The 17,943-nt window shown below is 38.7% G+C and overlaps 2 protein-coding genes across 2 annotated transcripts; both read right to left on the reverse strand.

Annotated features, from left to right (window-relative positions):
• Window positions 1-1,631: 1,631 nt before the first annotated feature.
• cdkn2d (cyclin-dependent kinase inhibitor 2D (p19, inhibits CDK4)) lies at window positions 1,632-4,242 on the reverse strand. Its single transcript, XM_084931095.1, has 3 exons — window positions 4,063-4,242; window positions 3,530-3,688; window positions 1,632-2,595 (listed from the first exon to the last, which is right to left on the reverse strand). Exons 2-3 carry the CDS (start codon window positions 3,668-3,670, stop codon window positions 2,242-2,244), a joined length of 495 nt encoding a protein of 164 aa, XP_084787221.1. The 5' UTR covers window positions 3,671-3,688; window positions 4,063-4,242; the 3' UTR covers window positions 1,632-2,241.
• A 378-nt stretch (window positions 4,243-4,620) lies between these two features.
• Window positions 4,621-12,158, reverse strand: ap1m2 (adaptor related protein complex 1 subunit mu 2). Its single transcript, XM_084931096.1, has 12 exons — window positions 11,960-12,158; window positions 9,371-9,527; window positions 9,169-9,236; window positions 8,844-8,974; window positions 8,568-8,715; window positions 7,427-7,553; window positions 7,170-7,312; window positions 6,751-6,822; window positions 6,201-6,359; window positions 5,970-6,095; window positions 5,012-5,087; window positions 4,621-4,894 (listed from the first exon to the last, which is right to left on the reverse strand). The coding sequence occupies exons 1-12, from the start codon at window positions 11,999-12,001 to the stop codon at window positions 4,869-4,871; spliced, it is 1,275 nt and encodes a 424-aa protein (XP_084787222.1). The 5' UTR covers window positions 12,002-12,158; the 3' UTR covers window positions 4,621-4,868.
• Between the last annotated feature and the right edge of the window lie 5,785 nt (window positions 12,159-17,943).

Consider the following 17,943-nt stretch of genomic DNA (forward strand, 5'->3'; position numbering starts at 1 on the left):
AAGCTCCAACAAAACAGGGCTCTCATTCATTTCTAGTTTCAGTTCAGCTATCTTTGTGACCTTTGTGAGACTTTTCACCGCGCTGTACATTCCAGCGTGGAGTTATTGCAAATGCCCTTGGTGGATCACCATAAGGACGTCTGGGCGGTTAAGACTGCATGAAAAGATGCAAAGAAAAGCACACAATGATTGATTAAATTCCTCTTTCAGTTGTGTTAATCTATTTTGTTTTGGGGGGTTTTGGAGGATTTTTAAAAACATGAAAAGCATCGGGAGTCACGGACAGAGCCGGGAATTTTGAGATAGTGAAGAAAAGATTATCTGTGGACTCTTATGTTCCAGTGACAAGTAGGTGGTGTGGTGATGCAGCGGTTAGCAGTTTTGGCTCACAGGAGAAAAAAAAAAAAGCTTCTGGATGGGAACCTTCCTGAGGCCTGATGCGTAGTTTGCATGTTTTTTCTGTGCTTGTGTGGGTTTTCCCCGGGCGCTCCAGTTTTCTTCTACAGTCCGAAAACACACATATCTTGGTGATTATAACTGTTGATTTTAAGTTCATGTGGATGTGCAATAGATAATAAATAATAATAATAATGGATTGCATTTTATATAGCGCTTTTCAGGACCCCTCAAAGCGCTTTACAATACCACTATTCATTCACTCTCACATTCATACACTGGTGAAGGTAAGCTACAGTTGTAGCCACAGCTGCCCTGGGGCAGACTGACAGAAGCGAGGCTGCCATATCGCGCCATCGGCCCCTCTGACCATCACCAGTAGGCGGTAGGTGAAGTGTCTTGCCCAAGGACACAACGACCGACCGGCAACCTTCTGATTACAAGACGAGCACCCAACTCTTGAGCCACGATCGCCCCGATAGTGGGTAGAATAAACGTTTGATATGAATATGCTGATAAATGTGTCTTTATAGTGTAAAACATTTGGTGTGGGAAATGCACTATGTAAATGCCAGTCCACTTCCAAGTGTTTTTTTTTAATTCCTATTTTACTGAACAAAAGTAAAAATATTCATTTTAATCCTCTTGCAACCTTGATTATTTACCCCCCATCATTCTCTACATCAGGAGTGTCAAACTTATAGGTCACATGCAGTTCAATCTCATTTTAACAGTAAAATCATTGCACCATAACCTATTAAAAAAAAAACAAAAAAAAACTAAGTGTAAATAAGTACTTCCTTAAAACATTAAACCTGTAATAAATCTAGCCTAAGAACAAAAAATAAATTTACTTACAGCAAAATTTCTGTTTTTCAACTTTCTATCATTAAAAAAATGTTTCAATCAAACTCAACGAACCAGGTCAGCATGGCTCTTTGGTGAAAACTCCTACTCTGTAATTTTTAACAATTTACCCAGCATCCAGTGGTCCAGATTGTACCCCACCAGGCCAGTTCTGACCAATGGCCACTAAAGCCCAGAAATTAAAATAAAAGTAAATCACTTCCTTTTTAGCCTTTTGTTATGACACCCTAAATTCACACACACACACACACACACACACACACAAAAAGCTGAGATGACCTGAGTGATCCCAGTGAGCAGAAACCCAAGAGCAGTAGCTCTTACTAGCCAATTACAGAATCCAAATCAAAATGAAAAGACAGCAAAACTTCAAGTTCAACACTTTATTTTGTGCTTTCTTCTTCAAATAGTGAAGTGAATAATCTCACTTAGATTTTAAAAGTATTTATATAAATAACATTTCAACAAATCACAATAAGGGTTGCTATTTACAAAGAGGAATATTCAGTCCTATTTTAACAATAAATAGGAGTAAATCCAAACTCTAAGTAAATCTAATTAATAGAAACACAACTATGCAAAGCAATCAGGGTGCACAATGTCAAGTTTTGTAAATTAAAAAACAACAACATACAACTGTTACAATTCTTACACAAAGGAAATAATTAGAAAACACTGGGGGCGGGGGGGACTATCTACAAATGTGCACTCCCAATTCATAGGGAAAACAGATATATATGTATATGTTCATATAAGGTGCCTAAATTGCACTGTGCAAAAGAGGTGTCTACAGTATATAGCCACCCATCCACTGAAAATAAGCTGCCAAGACAATATGTCCTGTCACAAAATAATGCTGAGCCACTGTTAACAAAAGAAAAGAAAAATCCTTTACACAGCAACAACAATCAAGTTACCAGGACTGAAGCGAAACAAAGTGTGAGGTTAGGGTTAGGCAAAATACACCCACTTTTCAGGCTAACTATGAATGTGCGAAAAAAGCAACTCAATCATATCCGGCACGCATGAAGCTCGGGCCACGTCTACCGCTGTCTGACCGCTGACGTTGGCGTGTTTAAGGTTGGACCGTGGCGCCAAATACTTCACAACATCCCGGTGGCCTTCCCGGATGGCGATGTGAATAGGGAGCGCGCCACTCCTGTCCGGGATGTTTACTGAGGCGCCGTACTCCACCAGAACCTCCACGGTGTCAAGGAAGCCTGTTCGAGCTGCGTCGTGGACAGGCGTTATCCCGTGCCTGTCCTGGACGTTGGGGTTGGCTCCTTTTTCTAACAACAGGCTGGCAATCTTGGAGTTCCCCATCATCATCACCTGTTGAAGACATTAGAGGAGAGGTGAGGAGAGTGCACTCTCAAATTCAACACCAGTGTGCAACCCTGAGAGTTTTTTTTAACAGTCTTGCATCAAGCCGGATTCTTTTTCAATGTAATAAACACAAGCAAACAAAGTAGGAAGAGTTAGGCCTTTAGTACATCTATGCAGGAAAAACAAATCATGCCAATACAGCAGCCCTACATTAAATTTTACACCAGTGTGTTGCATTCATCTAGTGTTTCTGTTTTTTTTGTTTTTGTTTGGGGGGATTTAGAAGAAAATGAGTTAATGTTAACTATTGCACTTAAATAATACTTGAAGTCAGTTATAAAGCATAAATATCAAACAGCTTTTTAGTTCCACTTCTGAAATTTTGAGGGATTTTTAATATATTTTATTACATATGAAACATCTCAAACTCAAAGTTTCATCACCCTGAGTTTAGAGAAATTTTGAGGGACACTTTGTTTTCACTAAATTTGAACAGTGAATTAAATAATAAACACAATAACTGCTGGCGACATCCCTGTTCGGGGTCGCTCTATAAATGGTGAGGACATATTAGGTGGACTCCAGTGTGAGGCATCACTTCTATTCACTGCTGTTTATAACATGACTATAACGCTAAATAGAGGCCATATAACTAAACGGGCTGTGGGGGCAGAAGCTTTCGCTTTAAGTTAAATAATTTATAATTTTACTGTCTTTACAGACACCTTTATTGACACGCTTTATTCTAACATTAAAAACATGGCGCTACAAGCATATTCGAGAGAAGCGGCCGGTAATTTTTCCGCAGGCCATCGTTACAAAAGAGAAGGAGATTATTCTGAGACCGACAAACTATGTTTGTCCACCGAATGAAATATGGGCTGTTAATACTTCTGTATATGTTTATAGATCTCACGTGAATACTTGAATTGATCCTCACCTGTAGGGCAGTCCTGCTAAACTCATTTGGAGTATCAGGATGCACTCTGCATTCCTCCAGGATCCTCTCCACCTCGCTGGTGTTCCCTTTGGCTGCTGCCGCCGTCAGAGCTTTGCCGGCATCCATCTGACTAAGGACCATTATAGTCTGGCTTCCTGCCTGCTCGGAGAGAGACGTACCACAGTTACGAGGAAGCTCAACCACGAGCTCCCCGAGAACGCAAAACAAACACGATAAGAGGGAGAAAAAAAACAAACTGAGGCTGGCAGGTTATTGTCGCCTACAGCTAACGTTACTACAGCATCCGGCTAACGTAAGCCGTAGTTCCCCGCTGACGCCATGTTATTTGACTCCGTGCTTACTATTCGGAGTTCTGCCGGCCGCTTTAACAAAGCGTACTGCTGAACAACACAAATATAAGCTCTACCGCCAGAGGCAAGTCAACTGAAAGACACAAACAACTAGCCTCCCGGCTAACAGCTAACGTTAAAAAGAGAGCTAAAAAAAACAAAACGAAAGCGCTTTCACGCTACCTGGTTTACTTCCACAATATCCAACGCGTCGCCAAGATTTTCGACCCCGCTGTCTCCACGAACCAGTAATTTTTAAAAGCAATTAAAACAACATATGTTTATCAACATTACAAAATACATTTGCGCGCTGAGCGCTATACAGCGGTGTCTCCAGACTACAATTTACAAACATTGGGGAGAACATACGCTAGCCAATCGCAGCTCGTCAAGAGGGTGTTGCGCTTCCATATATGGTAAATCGGGAGGAGTTACAACTCTGTTACTATGCTGTCACTGTGGTAACAGGAGCATTTGACCAATCGGCGCACACGGCTAAGAAAGCGGGCGATTCGTATACGTTGAGGTCTTCAAAGGCAGTTCATTCATATTTCTAACCTTCGAGCGTATTTCTCCAGAGGCAAGTGTGGAAAAAGGCGGGTGTAAGCATTTAATTTTGGGCGGAATTTAGCGACTGTGATTGCACAAAGCCTTACTACAATACGATGGCAAAATCCACCTTGTGTGGTGTTTTAAACTCAAGAGAAAGACAACGTTTTTCATTAACACCAAGGTTAATGATTACAAACTGTTCTAAGTGAATCATTTTATTAATTTAATAATTAAATAATTTGCAGTGCTCACACAATAGAACATCACAATCAAATTGCTCATAGATTTAAAAAACACAAAACAACACACACAAGATCAATGTTACACAGAGCAGGTGAAAATTTAAAGACATTCTTTCAGTCTAGTTAAAGTGATCATTTATGCTCCTTAGGAAGTCCTGGAAGTGAGGAAAATGTATTCAAGTTTCTCCACAGGTGTTACACATTGGTCCTCAGCTGGTAATCTAAAAAAATAAAATAAATGAAGAGAGTTAGAAAGGTTAAAATTGGACTCAGTTATTGCATCTGGGTAGGTCACTTCCTGCTTGGCACAACCAAAGTCCAACAGACTACTAATATACCTCCACTTTGTGTTATGTAGCGGACCCACGGTAAAGCCTGGTAACCACTTTTTTCTATGATCTTCATATACCGCACCTGGTGGAAAAAAGCAGCAAGACACATTTGCGTAGTTAAAGTCCAGCTTCCCACAATCATTACACCAATTGATACTGGACCAAAGGGGTAAACTACGAAGTGAGATTAATGGGTTAGTGAGCTATGCTGAGCTTAAAGAGCTTTCTGTGCCAGGAAAGTGGCTCACTTTATGCCTGGCTAAATCACGTGTTCAGAGGTTTTGCTTAAAACCGGATGAAAGTGCGATCTTTTATCTACAGCATGTTTTAAGTGCGTCATAGATTCTCTGCTGGGGAACCATTTACATTTAATATTTAATACTTTAGAGTCTAAATGTATCCAGTTTAATGTCCAGTCATCACCTTAGAAATGAAGAGGATCGCAAAAGAAACTTACGGATAAATCAATTAAATGCTTATTTTAACCTTCTCTGTAATTGCTAGATTAACAATTGCAATATTGCATTTTATTCTTATATTTAGATTTGTAATTGCCATGTAATTATCGTATGATTGTGATAACGTCTCTGATTGGAGTAGGATAGTAGTCATTTTGTGTGGAAGAAAAGTCGCACGACCCATGAAACACCTTTTTGTATGAGTGAGCACAAACGTTGAGGCAGAAAGCCCGGCTTAACGGAGAAAGCTGATAACTGCCAACATGATACCCATTATCTCCAACTGGGGTTTTAGGTTTTGTTAAGTCAAGTAAGACAAAGAAAGCCTGGCTGTGTTGAACTTTATTCATAGTATAATAAGCAGAATAGGAAGCTTCCCGGGTACCATTTAGAACTTTATAATGCATAAATAATAAAAACAGTATACAAGACTTTCCATAAAGATGCTTTGATTGTAGTTTAGTCATACTACTTAGGTTTTTTGACGTTAAAGGAAACCAACACACCTGTATTCCTGAGACTGTGAAGTATGGGATTTCAAATTTCACAGTTATGGGAGGTTTGCTCTCCGCCTCTTCATTCTCCACGCTGGGCAAACCAAAATGAGCTCTCATGAGAAACTCTTTACCTCCCTGCATGGATGGACACACACAGTAAAAATGTGTAAGACACAAGAAAGCATAACTTTAGTCTGCAATCCGATCTGCAATAGTTACAACATGTTGTGAATTTCTTACAGGAAAAGACTTGATGGTCCACACAACCAGGTTCTTCTCAGGCACATATTTGGCATTTCCTGTGCTGGTTTTGAACTTTGGCGAGTCTGCATCACTGGGGACAGGGACCCTCACTTCTACGTTATTTGCCACCGACTGCTTTTTAAACTGTCCCTTTGCCTGCAAATACAGGAATGTTATAGTAGGATATCTTATGAAAGTCACCTTTTTCCTGTTGTTTAAGGGAGACTGCCCCGTCACTGGACAGGCAGCGTAAGGACGTCATTAGTTTTTGAAACCGAAGAAAGACAGTTAGTTACTGATGGTTAACAGGGAGTCGTGTGATTGTTGGCTTGTTTTTTTCTAATACTGTAGGGTCTTTACCTTACGATATGGAGCACTTTGAAGCAACTGTTTCTGTGAAAATCGGGCTACATAAATAAAATGGAACAATGGAAATCACTTTTTGCTCTAACAGTTTGTCTCTAGCAGGTTTGGGGCTAAACAGTTAAACCATAGACATAAATGTAATTGTGGTTAAAAAAAAAACAAATATAATTGAGTACAGTACCTTAACCATAATTTCCACTCGACTGTGAGAAAATTTCTCTATGACAGATTCGATCCATATCAAAGGCTTCACCTTTAAAAGACAAAAGGTAGTGTTTAATTACACACAAGTTTAACATTTTATCTACTTAACATGCAAATAATTCCGTTTAAATGTTAATTTAATCCATGTGTTAATGTATAGTACTGTAACGCTCACATAAGTTTGGTTTCTTTCATTCACTTACTCTGTTTAAGTCTTTACACTGTTTCTTTTCCTTATCGTGTGAATTTCTCAGTCATTTTTATGTATTTATTTATGTAACTAGTACAAGGAAGTAATTCTATTAGCAACTTCTACAGTGCACAAAACATAAAGATTAATAAATGTAACAAATATCTGAATTTCATATGAGTATAAAGTAGTGAGCTGGACAATACATGAGTATTGATGCGGTAGGACATGAGTTCAGACTCCCCATCTGGAGGAATGAAGGAGATTGTTCGATCGCTCTCAAAACGTGAGAGACGGACACACTGATGGAACTTCACGTCCTCCATCATCACCGTCTTTCCTTTGTCACCTGAGCATAAATCAACACAGAGTACTTAAAGTACAAATAAACAGCACCAACTTGTTTTTCCTCTAAGACTGGGGTAACAGAGTGATAATGGGTACACAGAGGTCGCATACGTACGTCCAGTGAGGCCAAAAAGCACTCGATCATTGAGGCCCAGGCGCAGTTCGGGCATCCCCGACAGCATGGTTTTTAGCTTGATGCTGCCCACAATGTCACTGCTCATCACACTGCCATTAGCATTCACCTAAACAAATGACATTATTAAATCATTTAAAAATGAGTTATTTTGACAAATATTTGAACAATTATTAAGGAGAAGAAAAGGATTCAAATAAATGACTTTGACTTTGTCACAAAAAGTATTTTGTCACTTAAACTGACAAAATACAGCAATGGCTTCACTAACACACTGCTAAAATTTAAGGGTACATCACAGTATAATATCAGTTACACTTATCAGTAACAGTTACAATATCAGTTACAGTTACATGCTACCCTGAATGCTGCTAGGTGCCAGGTTGAAATTCAGGTCACGTGCACATTGCACTACTAAGTTTTGCACTTACAGTTTGTAGTTTCTAAGACTTTAAGACTCTCTAAGACTTGTTTTTTTTTCTTGCTTTTTATATATACTGCCTATTTAAAAAACATAACTTTTTTTGCATGTAGAAGAGTAAAGTGAACAAGTCAAATTCCTTGTTTGTGTGGACAAACTTGGCCAAATCCTCAGACCCCCTGCGAGACCTTACACTGGTGCAGTGGGCCCTGGGTTACTCGTAGTGCGGGACATTGCCTCACCTCATGAGACACAATTTCCTGGAATATCAAAGCCAGACCTGAATCCAATCAGAGCATCTGACAGCACTACAGACTGTCCAAAAGCTAATTCATGGACTACTCGAGTTCTGGGAGGAGATACCACTGGACACAGTACCAAAATGTAGGAGCTATATCAGCCCGTGATTTCAATCTTTGACCTTAATTTTTGGGGTGACTTTGAATCCACCGCCGAAATGTGTATGTCAGCAAAGATTTTTTAATTTGAATATTGTATTCATCCAGATCCAATGTGTAATTAAAGTGTTCCCTTTACAAAAACGTAAATAAGCAGTTAGTCCTAAAACTAACTTATAGGACTAACTATAGAACTGAATTGAACAAAACTTCAGAATTGAATCAATAATGTAGTCGTTACATAACCAAACCTATAGTTAGTATGCAAGTCCAATGGAATGAGGAATCCTTTCTTTCATCTTACCAATACATTGATGGACTCGATGACATCAATGAAGACCTCGTTCTTTTTGTACTTGATACCCTCTGACCTCCAGGACACAGCATTGGTCACAGTTGTCGGCACCTTGCTCTTTGCTACTTCAAGCTTGGCACCTTCCTGAGTAATGTACCTACAGCAGATGAGAGGTGAAGATTTGCTGTCATGCAACACCAGACTAGCTTTTAAAGATATATTTAAAAAAAAAAAAAAACCCACATATGTGCTGTATGTGTGTGTGTGCATGTTGAAGAGTCTCACTCTTGTAGTATCTTGCTGTCAGTAGTCTGAGGGAATCCAAAGTCCATAAGTTCATCCAGCAGCTCATAGACAACCACAAAATTATCCTGAATGCTCTCCTCTTCCAGTTCTTTAAAGTACTCTGTGAACACCTGTGTACGGACATGCAAACACCGTCATTATCTGGACAGGATTTGAGTAACTGCCAGAATTTACTCTGGATTACAGCCATCTTTGACTGTCATGTTTCACTGATGTCCCAGAACAACAAAACCATTTCTTTGGAACCAGGATGCACAGGCAACAGGAAATATTTACATTATTCACCACACCAGGCATCACTCACCTCAACTAGTTTGTAGAGAAAGGCATACACCAAGGAAGCGTTGGAGTTCTTGTTTGTTGTAGCAACAACTGTATCGAGATCAGGTCAAGGAATGTTATGAAGTTAAAAACACTGCTGTAAAAATCAAGGACTCATCTTTTCATATGATTGCTAACGGTCATTGCCTGCAAAGGATGTCATTAAACACTCAGGACAGGGATACGGTAGAGGTTGCTGTGTTTGATCCACATGAAGTGAACGTTGCCGTGTGACATTACGGGACAGAGAAGACCTTCCTCTTCATGCTGCATGAGCAAAGGCATGAAGTGGTCAATCTCTGACATGTCCACATCGCCTTTGTAGTTCCGACAAATCAGCACCTGAAGAAGGAAGCATACCAGCACGTGGTTACGAGACAACTGTTAATATAGAAATTACTACTTATGGAATGGCTTCTAGTGTCATTCTGTTAAATGATTGGAGGGCAATGGATATCAAAATAGCAGAGTTTCAAACAGACCCTCAACTGGAAAAGCGATTAGAGAATGATTGGATATAATCACAATAATAACAACTGATCTTGTAATTCTCAGTAAAAAGAACTAAGCTCACTGATTTTAAACAACACTGATGAGGAAAAATATTAAAATTGTCTTTATTTTTAAGAAATACTCTTCTTTCTCTTTAATTAAAAATTTCTCAGATTAATTATCATTTTGTCCCTAATAGTGGGACAAAGTGATAAAAATTTGTCACAGACATTAAGACAAGACTCAGACATCAACCTTTTTTTAAGGTTCCGAGTCTTATTCATAATATTTCTTATACAAACATGTAATCTGTTAAAACACCAAAATATCCATAAATATCCTTAAAAAAAACCCAAACAAACCAAGCCTTTATCTACCAGAAATTTACACAAATTAATCCATCTTTAATTAAACATGGCTTCGTTTAGAAATTTAAACCTAAAAATTCTGATGTGTGAATAAAAGTAAACAAGAAATTGGAACATGGCCTTACTCAGCGTTCATATTCCTGTTTAGGAATGATATGTACATTTAATATACGTTAAAATACACAAACCACCAAGATGGGCAGAAATGTGAACATCAGAGAGACAGGACAAGCTGAGCACTTTGGAAGCAAAGTTAGAGAGGTGAGGCTGAGATGGTTTGGAGGGCAAAGGATGTTCAATATGCAGTTGTCAGACAGAAAGAAGACAATAGAGGAGGTTCATAGATGTAGCAAAAGGAGACATGGTGAGGGTTGGTGTGACAGATGAGGATGCTACTGGATAGGGTGAGATAGAGGCAGATGATCCACTGTGGCAGACTCCAAAGGAAGCAGCCGAAAAAATTGAAGATTCTTCATGGAAGTAAGCACCTGGGGAAAAGCATATCATCGAAACTTTTGAACCCTGACACCTGCATATTCCTCCCTTAACTGATCAGACAGGAAAAGAAATTCTAATGATCAGATTATGAGATAAATAAAATCAAACAGGCAAACTGCATTTTCAAAAGACAAAACCACTAAATATAAGAAAATACCAGTCATAAGTAAAATAATAGCAGAAAATTAAAGCTTTTAATCACCAATATGGCAGCACTTTACAACAGATGCTGAGACAATAATTACAATGATTAGTTACAATGTGACTATTATTATTATTATTAGTTCTAGCTATAAAGTAGACAAAAATTCTATGTTGTTTTCACATCCCAGTAGAAGTGGAAGAGAAAACCTTGTGCACGTGTGTCCACCAGCATGCAGCCTGTTTCAGTTGCTCCTGCTTTTTCTCTTTATTTTAACTTTTTTCTAGTTACTTATTTCTTTGTCCTTTAATACTCTCTAAGGAAATTATGTAAAGTATTCCGATTCTAATTCTGAAGTGGTTGCTAATCTACTCTGAATGGAAATAATCATCTTTTTTTTGCCCCTTCATTTTAAAAGTATTAAAAAAAAATGGAAAGCTCGAAGATAATAGTATTTTTGATAGCTCTGTATAAAGTTAGGATCCATAAATATTTTTCTTTTAGTTGTTCATGGGACTGATTGTGTCATGACATGTATAACAACAGTCTAATTCACCCAGGTCATGCATGAGAAGGAGATATTATTATCTGGTGATGGAACCTTAGGTGTAGGGGAATAAAAATGTAAATAAAAGTTTTTGATGATGATTTGTTTAACCAATCAGAACCCAGACCCCTCCAAAAACAGATCTGTATTTGGTACACCCCCTCTCCATCTCAGTGTCGACTGGCCTTGGAAACGACACATGCAAAACCAACCAACCTTGAAACTTGCTGGTGAAAAAATAAATAAAAGAATGTATGGATTGAGCTTGGGTTGGAGTAGATAAATAGTAATGTCACCCCATCGCACACGCAACATGAAGCCACGAGAAACATTAACTCGAGGGTAAAGTTACATGTTCTGTCTGTCATGCCAGAGTCATGCAGGCTCCTGTGTAAACATAAACGTGACGGTGACACAAACTATCTACCTGAAGGCTACATGTGCTGCAACACGCTTTCGCTTACATTGTTTAAAGCTTAATTTGCATTGCCATGTATCCGGAAGTAGAAAACTAAAAGTAAAATAAAATAAGAAATATAAGAAAGAGTGTGTCGCAAGGTCTTTTATAAATTTTTAACAACGCGTTTAATGTTTAACAATTAAAAGAGCACCAAAAAAATTCAACCCAGAAACCAAAACTGGTTGCTGTGTTGTTACTTATTTCTGCGCGCGTGGCAGGAATAAGTAATTATCAGTTGTCTAAAATTAGCTCGAGCTTTGCTCTTACCTTTCCCTTCAGATCCAGCACAAAGATAGCGGAGGCGGACATGTCTGAACCCGGAGGACCAACAGCGTGAGATTTCACGAAGCGCCGAAACTGAGTTTAAAGCCTAACTCGAGACTTTTTGCAGCAGCTTTGTCCTGAAAATGTCAGGATCCGTTCAGGCCGGGCTGATCGCGGAGTCCACGGTGTCTTTTTCCTGAAGGTCCAGTGACGTCACAGCACGCAGGTGAAACATTAACTAGCTCACCTGAGTAAATGAAGTCCAGGAAGGGTGTGCTCCCCGCTTTAGCCGCCAGAGTGCGCCACAAACCGACAAATCATAGCAGGCACCGCCACAAGTGTGTGACCTCGTGACCTCTGTTGATCGAGAGGTTTTTCAGCGTTGATCCACCCCATCACCCCCTCCAAATGCTGCTTCATATTACAAGTTAAAAAATAATGTCATAAACTTATATCTGGAATTAGGTTTTCAGAAGCAGTAAAAGCAGCACTTCTTAAGCACACTTGATTATTCACCTGTGAAGATTGTGGGTAGGTATGATGTTAGCTTAAATCTTAAGTCGCAAGTAACATTTTCTTATTTTAAGCATCTGTGACACATTTTCTTGTTGCTGTGTGACTGTTGTACAAGTTAAAAGAAATACTTGTTATTTTATTTTATTGTATTTTATTGATGTAATTGTGATTTTTAAGTTATCGGTTGATTGTCTGTAGATCAATGGTTGGATGTGTTGTGTTGTTTTTATCTGTGGACCCTAGGAAGAATAGTTATCGCTGCGGTAACAACTCATGGGAATCTGAAGAAAGAATAAAGAAAGAATAAAGACTGAACTAATTATACTTCTTCTTCTTCTCATAATGATAATGATAATATTAATAAAAGTACTTTGAAAGTTGAAAAATTCAAACAGAAGACCAAAAATAAAATTAAAAGTATACAGATTAATTTTTAGACACAAAATTCAAAAGTCATGCAAAACATCTATCCATGTCTATAAATATTACATGTAAATACAAATTTTTACAGCAGCACAAACAGAAAAGCTGCCAAACCTGTTGTACGACTTTTTGTTTTCTTTTTGCTAAAAATCTAAGCAGCATAAACCTATTGAAGTATGTATTACACACTGGGGATTTTAGACTTTGTTAGTTAGTTGGTTATTAGCTTATTGGTGATGCAGTGCTCGGCGCTGTCACCTGTTTCGACCCTTCTTGGGCTTTCCGCCTAGAGTCTTTGTCCTACCCAAGTTGAAATCTTTTTTGGATTCCTCCATAAGTCCAGTTCACCCCCTATCAGATGAAATATTCTCCAGCACACCTTGGCTCTACTTTTAGTGTAGTACATGCACTTATACTTGGAATGACAGGTATTGCACAAATTTATGAGCCCTATTAAGAACCCCATGAAGACAGAAATCCAATATAAACATATCTGAGACACGTGGTGACCTCGGCTTATGCTTGTTGCTTTTTTAAAGATTATTCTTCTTTGATTTGTTTGCAGTATTTCTTTCATTGTTTAAGCTTGATCATTCTGTATTCACTATTGACATTTATAATATGACATTTCTTCTTTTAAATGACACCTGTCAGTACTTCTTCAATGATAAAGCTATGTTTTAAATGAACAATAGAAATAAATAGTTGCAGTGTTGCAGACAAACAACACGTTGGGTGTTATTAATCCCCCGAAGATTAAATCCTGTTCTACCTTGATCTGCGAGTGTGACATGCTGTCTTTAGCTTCAGGGCTGTACAAACATTTTTCTGCTCACATGCTTCGGGAGCTTCATGGTCTCCGTGTGGTATTATGCCTCAGATCTCAGCCTCCACTTATCATCTGTGTGTAAAGAGGCTTGCCTTAGAATAACATGCGCGTGTGAACATTTGCATCAGGACACCAGATGGAGATCAGTCGTTTCCAGTATCCCACTCCTTTTGACAATATAGGGTTGGTTCCTCTTATCTCGTCACTTTTTTTTTTTTCTAATGATAAATTACTTTATCTTAGCTATAAAAAAAGATAGGCACACCTTAGGCATGTTGCATTCACACAGGATATAAGATACAGTAGAAGTGACTCAGAATAGGCTGGTGCGCCGATATTAGTCATTTTATATGATGCATTTTAATTAAATTGCCGCTACAGTTTCTTAGCATTGTGCAGCTTTTTTCCATTCAAGATCTAGAAATGTTTTTAGTTTTAGGTACCAGTGTCTCTGCGTCTTCATTTAACATTTAGCAAAGAGCAAAATAGAGCATGTGTGTGGCTCGCCCTTATTAGTTGATGTTATCTGAACTATACAGAAATGACAATGGCAGAACAGAAACGGCTGCAAAGATAGGGAAGCAATAGTCAGACGAGAAGAAAAATAATTTCCTGCTGCTTACACACTTGACAACAAAACAATAGTATGCCCACTCCTAATTGTATTAAAATACTTCAGATGTTTTAATCTGCATCCATTGGAAATTGTGTCCATGTCAGCTTAAGGAAGTGAGCATGACTGAGGGTTGGTTTTGACCTGAAATGTCTGCAGAATCTCAAATTCAGCAGAGCATTACATATTATTTGCTATGTTGTAGCCAAAGTGGGATTTAATCATAGATCCTAGCTTTTTGTCTGTGAGTACAAAATAAACAAACAAATAAATAAATAATTAAAACTTAAAAATGCTTTGGATAGAATCTTTTTTTTTCTTCTCTTTCCCCTACCTTTTCTGCATTTTGATGGCAAAACAATCACTCACAATGCCCTAATGTTATTAATATGATTTGCTGTGCAGAGTTTTCCACAGTGCCATCAGTAGAAAATAGTCATCGTCAATTTTAACAGGGTTGGTACATTTGTCTTACTATGACACTGGAAATATATCTGTTGCGTATATCTAAAGTCTCAGTTATTTTAAATCCATTCATTTATATATAAAATAGAAAAGGTCTTGATCATACCTGTCTTAATGTGACTTAAAATCAGGAGCAAATGTAAGACATTTCAGCAAAACACCACTCAAATTAAACCACTTAATCATTGTGATTAATATTAATGTAAAATTAACATTAATTAATTTTCTTAACTGCCATTTTACATGATGCTCCCATGATATCTCCAGATACAGTAGGGTGGTATTTTGTACTATGCAAGTTACCAATAAAACTCACCTGAACATGGTAAATATACAGCACAGCAATAATAATTCACCATATTTAGGCATTAGCTAAGCATAAGAGTTAATTTTTTACTTATAATGACTCGAGATTTGTATCCTTATCTCTCCACAGGTGCTAGAAACATTAGTGAGCTTGGATGTGTGAGATAGAGTGTAATACAAAATCATGATTCTATGGGAAACACCAAAACGTTGACTGTCAGCACTATGCGAAAGCAAACGGAGGCTGCTGGGATCAGTGCGGTTGAACTCAGCATGGTGGCTCGGGGTGAAACTAATATCATTGAAAATAAAGGCTGTGAGTGCTAGCTTTGGACCGGATGTCGACTGTCCAGCAAAGATGTACCTGACTTTGCACTTTTCTCCTCATCCAATGGAGCCTCTTCATTTTACAGTGTGTTAAAACAAACAGCTTTCCATTTTACAGCACACGTATCAGCCGAGACATAGCCAACCTGTTTGGCCTCTACATCGTCAAACAAAAGCAAAACAGGTTGTTGCTGTTACCTTGCCATCGGGACATTTGGTACTTTGTTTGGTAACCTGACAGGGGAATATCTGTCCTCCATCTGTCACCCATCTCCTCCCACTGCCGGTTTTCGTAAACACTCCCCTTTGCTTACGAATCAGTGGTGTGAGATTGAGCTCCACCCTTTTTTTGCCACTAGGCCAATCGTAAGACAACAAACGTATGTAAATGGTGAGGCGATTAGAAGATGCAGATGACAGCCAGCATAGCAGGGAACAGGTGTCACTAGTCACCTGAGCCCCAAGGGTATCTATTGTCTCCTGGGTATACAGACAATGGTTCTCAAGCAAACTATCCGAGTGTCAACAGTGATGCTGGTGGTGAGGGAAAAATAAGGTTTAGTTTTCTGGATATGCTGTTTTACCGTACATGCAATCAGGCGAAATCGTTTGATTTAAATATGCAACCACAAGCTGACTGAAAAGCAATTGTGCAAATATAGAGATGACATTTGGCCTCGAGCAGATGTGAGACTGTTGAGTGTGGAAATTTTCGAGTGGAATGTGGATCCCAGTTCTTGACAGACAACATACTACAGCGCTCCAGTGAGTCAACGTGACGACGATGCAGCATGTACCACCGTACGAGCAGGTGCCCAAACGTGACGTCAAATCACACTTTAGCTCTCTTTATGATATGCCATAAACACAGTCCTAAAATAAGTCCAACAATTATTTATGTTATTTATCTTTTGATGGCTTACTTTGTGTCCTGGCAAAGAGACATCCCTCTAATATGCAAACAGATAGATAGTACAGTAGGTAACCATCACACGAGTAATACTTGTGCTGCATGCACAGTCCATAAAATTAAACCTTTATGACTTAGTTTTAATCATGTCTTTACTTCTCTGTTAAAATCAGCCGAGTATTATGAGGAAAACTCACTTAACTTCCTTCTGTCCTATCATGATGTTACCTTTTAGCTTTTATAGAAAGACCTTTTTTATTGTTTATTGTGCAGAACACAGAAGTATACCACATATATGAATTGGAACTTATGGGTTAGCATGACTGTTACTCTCTTTTACTCAGCATACCTTAGAGTAGTGCTTTCAGAACACAATGATACAGTAAGGAAGTGAGTGAGTGTATATGACTTGCTGTAATTTACAATCTAGATTAGATAACAGGCCCTTTTTACTAACTTCAACACTTTGCAACAAAATACAAAACTGTTTATCTCAGTTTATCAGCCCCCACAACTTTCGCTAAACAATCTTTCTGCTGTGAGGTAGCAGTGCTGATCACTGCACCTCTTGTTTTAAAAACTTAGAGTAACAATGATGTGAAACTTGAGTTTTGACTCACACCCTATGTTGCAACCTAGACGCATCATTAGTGGTGTAACCTCTGGTTTTTCAGGTCTTTCAATATGATCCGCCCTTGTCTAGACAACTCAGTCAGGGGTAACCAGTCCCAACTTGTATAAAGGTAGCTTGTGGGTTCACCCTTTTGGTCCACAACAATCTTGGTGCCTTTTCAGCTGCATCAGTGATGTGCCTGATGGCTATCTTGCTGTGCAATTCCCTGATCCCCAGTAGCTTGATAGACCTGTAGAGTGGCTCTCTGGAAAACTGTTGGCTGCTGACCTCATTCGGGGAGGAATGTAAGCTTCCCTCTTCCTCTCAAATGCCACTGACATCCCATCTTCCCAGCGAGCAGTCAACTCCAGGAGGACTACCTGCCTCGATGGCTCTGTCATTAGAAAAATGTTAGGCCTGATGGCAGTCACACCTATCACCTGGTTCATTGTCTGCTCCCCTCCACACCCTGTCACATCTCAGCCGTTCTGCTCAAGTGGGTTCCCTCAACACCTGCTTGGATCACTTCCTGGACCACCCAGCTTCTGTCTTTCCCTGGACCTTGTGACATTGATGTTCTTGAGTATTGACAAGTCCTGCCTATCCTGTCACTACCAGCAAACTGTGCCACAGCCACTCATTAATCTGATCAACAAACTCTTTATGATAAATTTACAACACAACAATACCAACAACACTCTGGAAATTAAGGCAACTGAACACAAAAATAAAAACTAAATAAGATAAAAACAAATGAAAAATAAGTCTCATACCACAGAACAAATAGTGTCATAAACTGATGGTGTTTTCCTAAATATCTCCAGTTTTCTTTACTTTTGCGTCATCACTTTTTGTGTGCAGTTGAATATCCTAAAATACTTCAAGAGTCCGATTAGTATTTTTAATATTTGTCAAATTTAGAATAATCTTTTATTTCTTTTTGTCATTTTCAATTTTCATCTCCTCCCCGACTATAGAATTAGAT

The sequence above is a fragment of the Perissodus microlepis genome, chromosome 6, assembly GCF_051167445.1.
Source record: "Perissodus microlepis isolate ML-2025 ecotype Zambia chromosome 6, ASM5116744v1, whole genome shotgun sequence".
Classification (NCBI taxonomy): Eukaryota; Metazoa; Chordata; class Actinopteri; order Cichliformes; family Cichlidae; genus Perissodus; species Perissodus microlepis.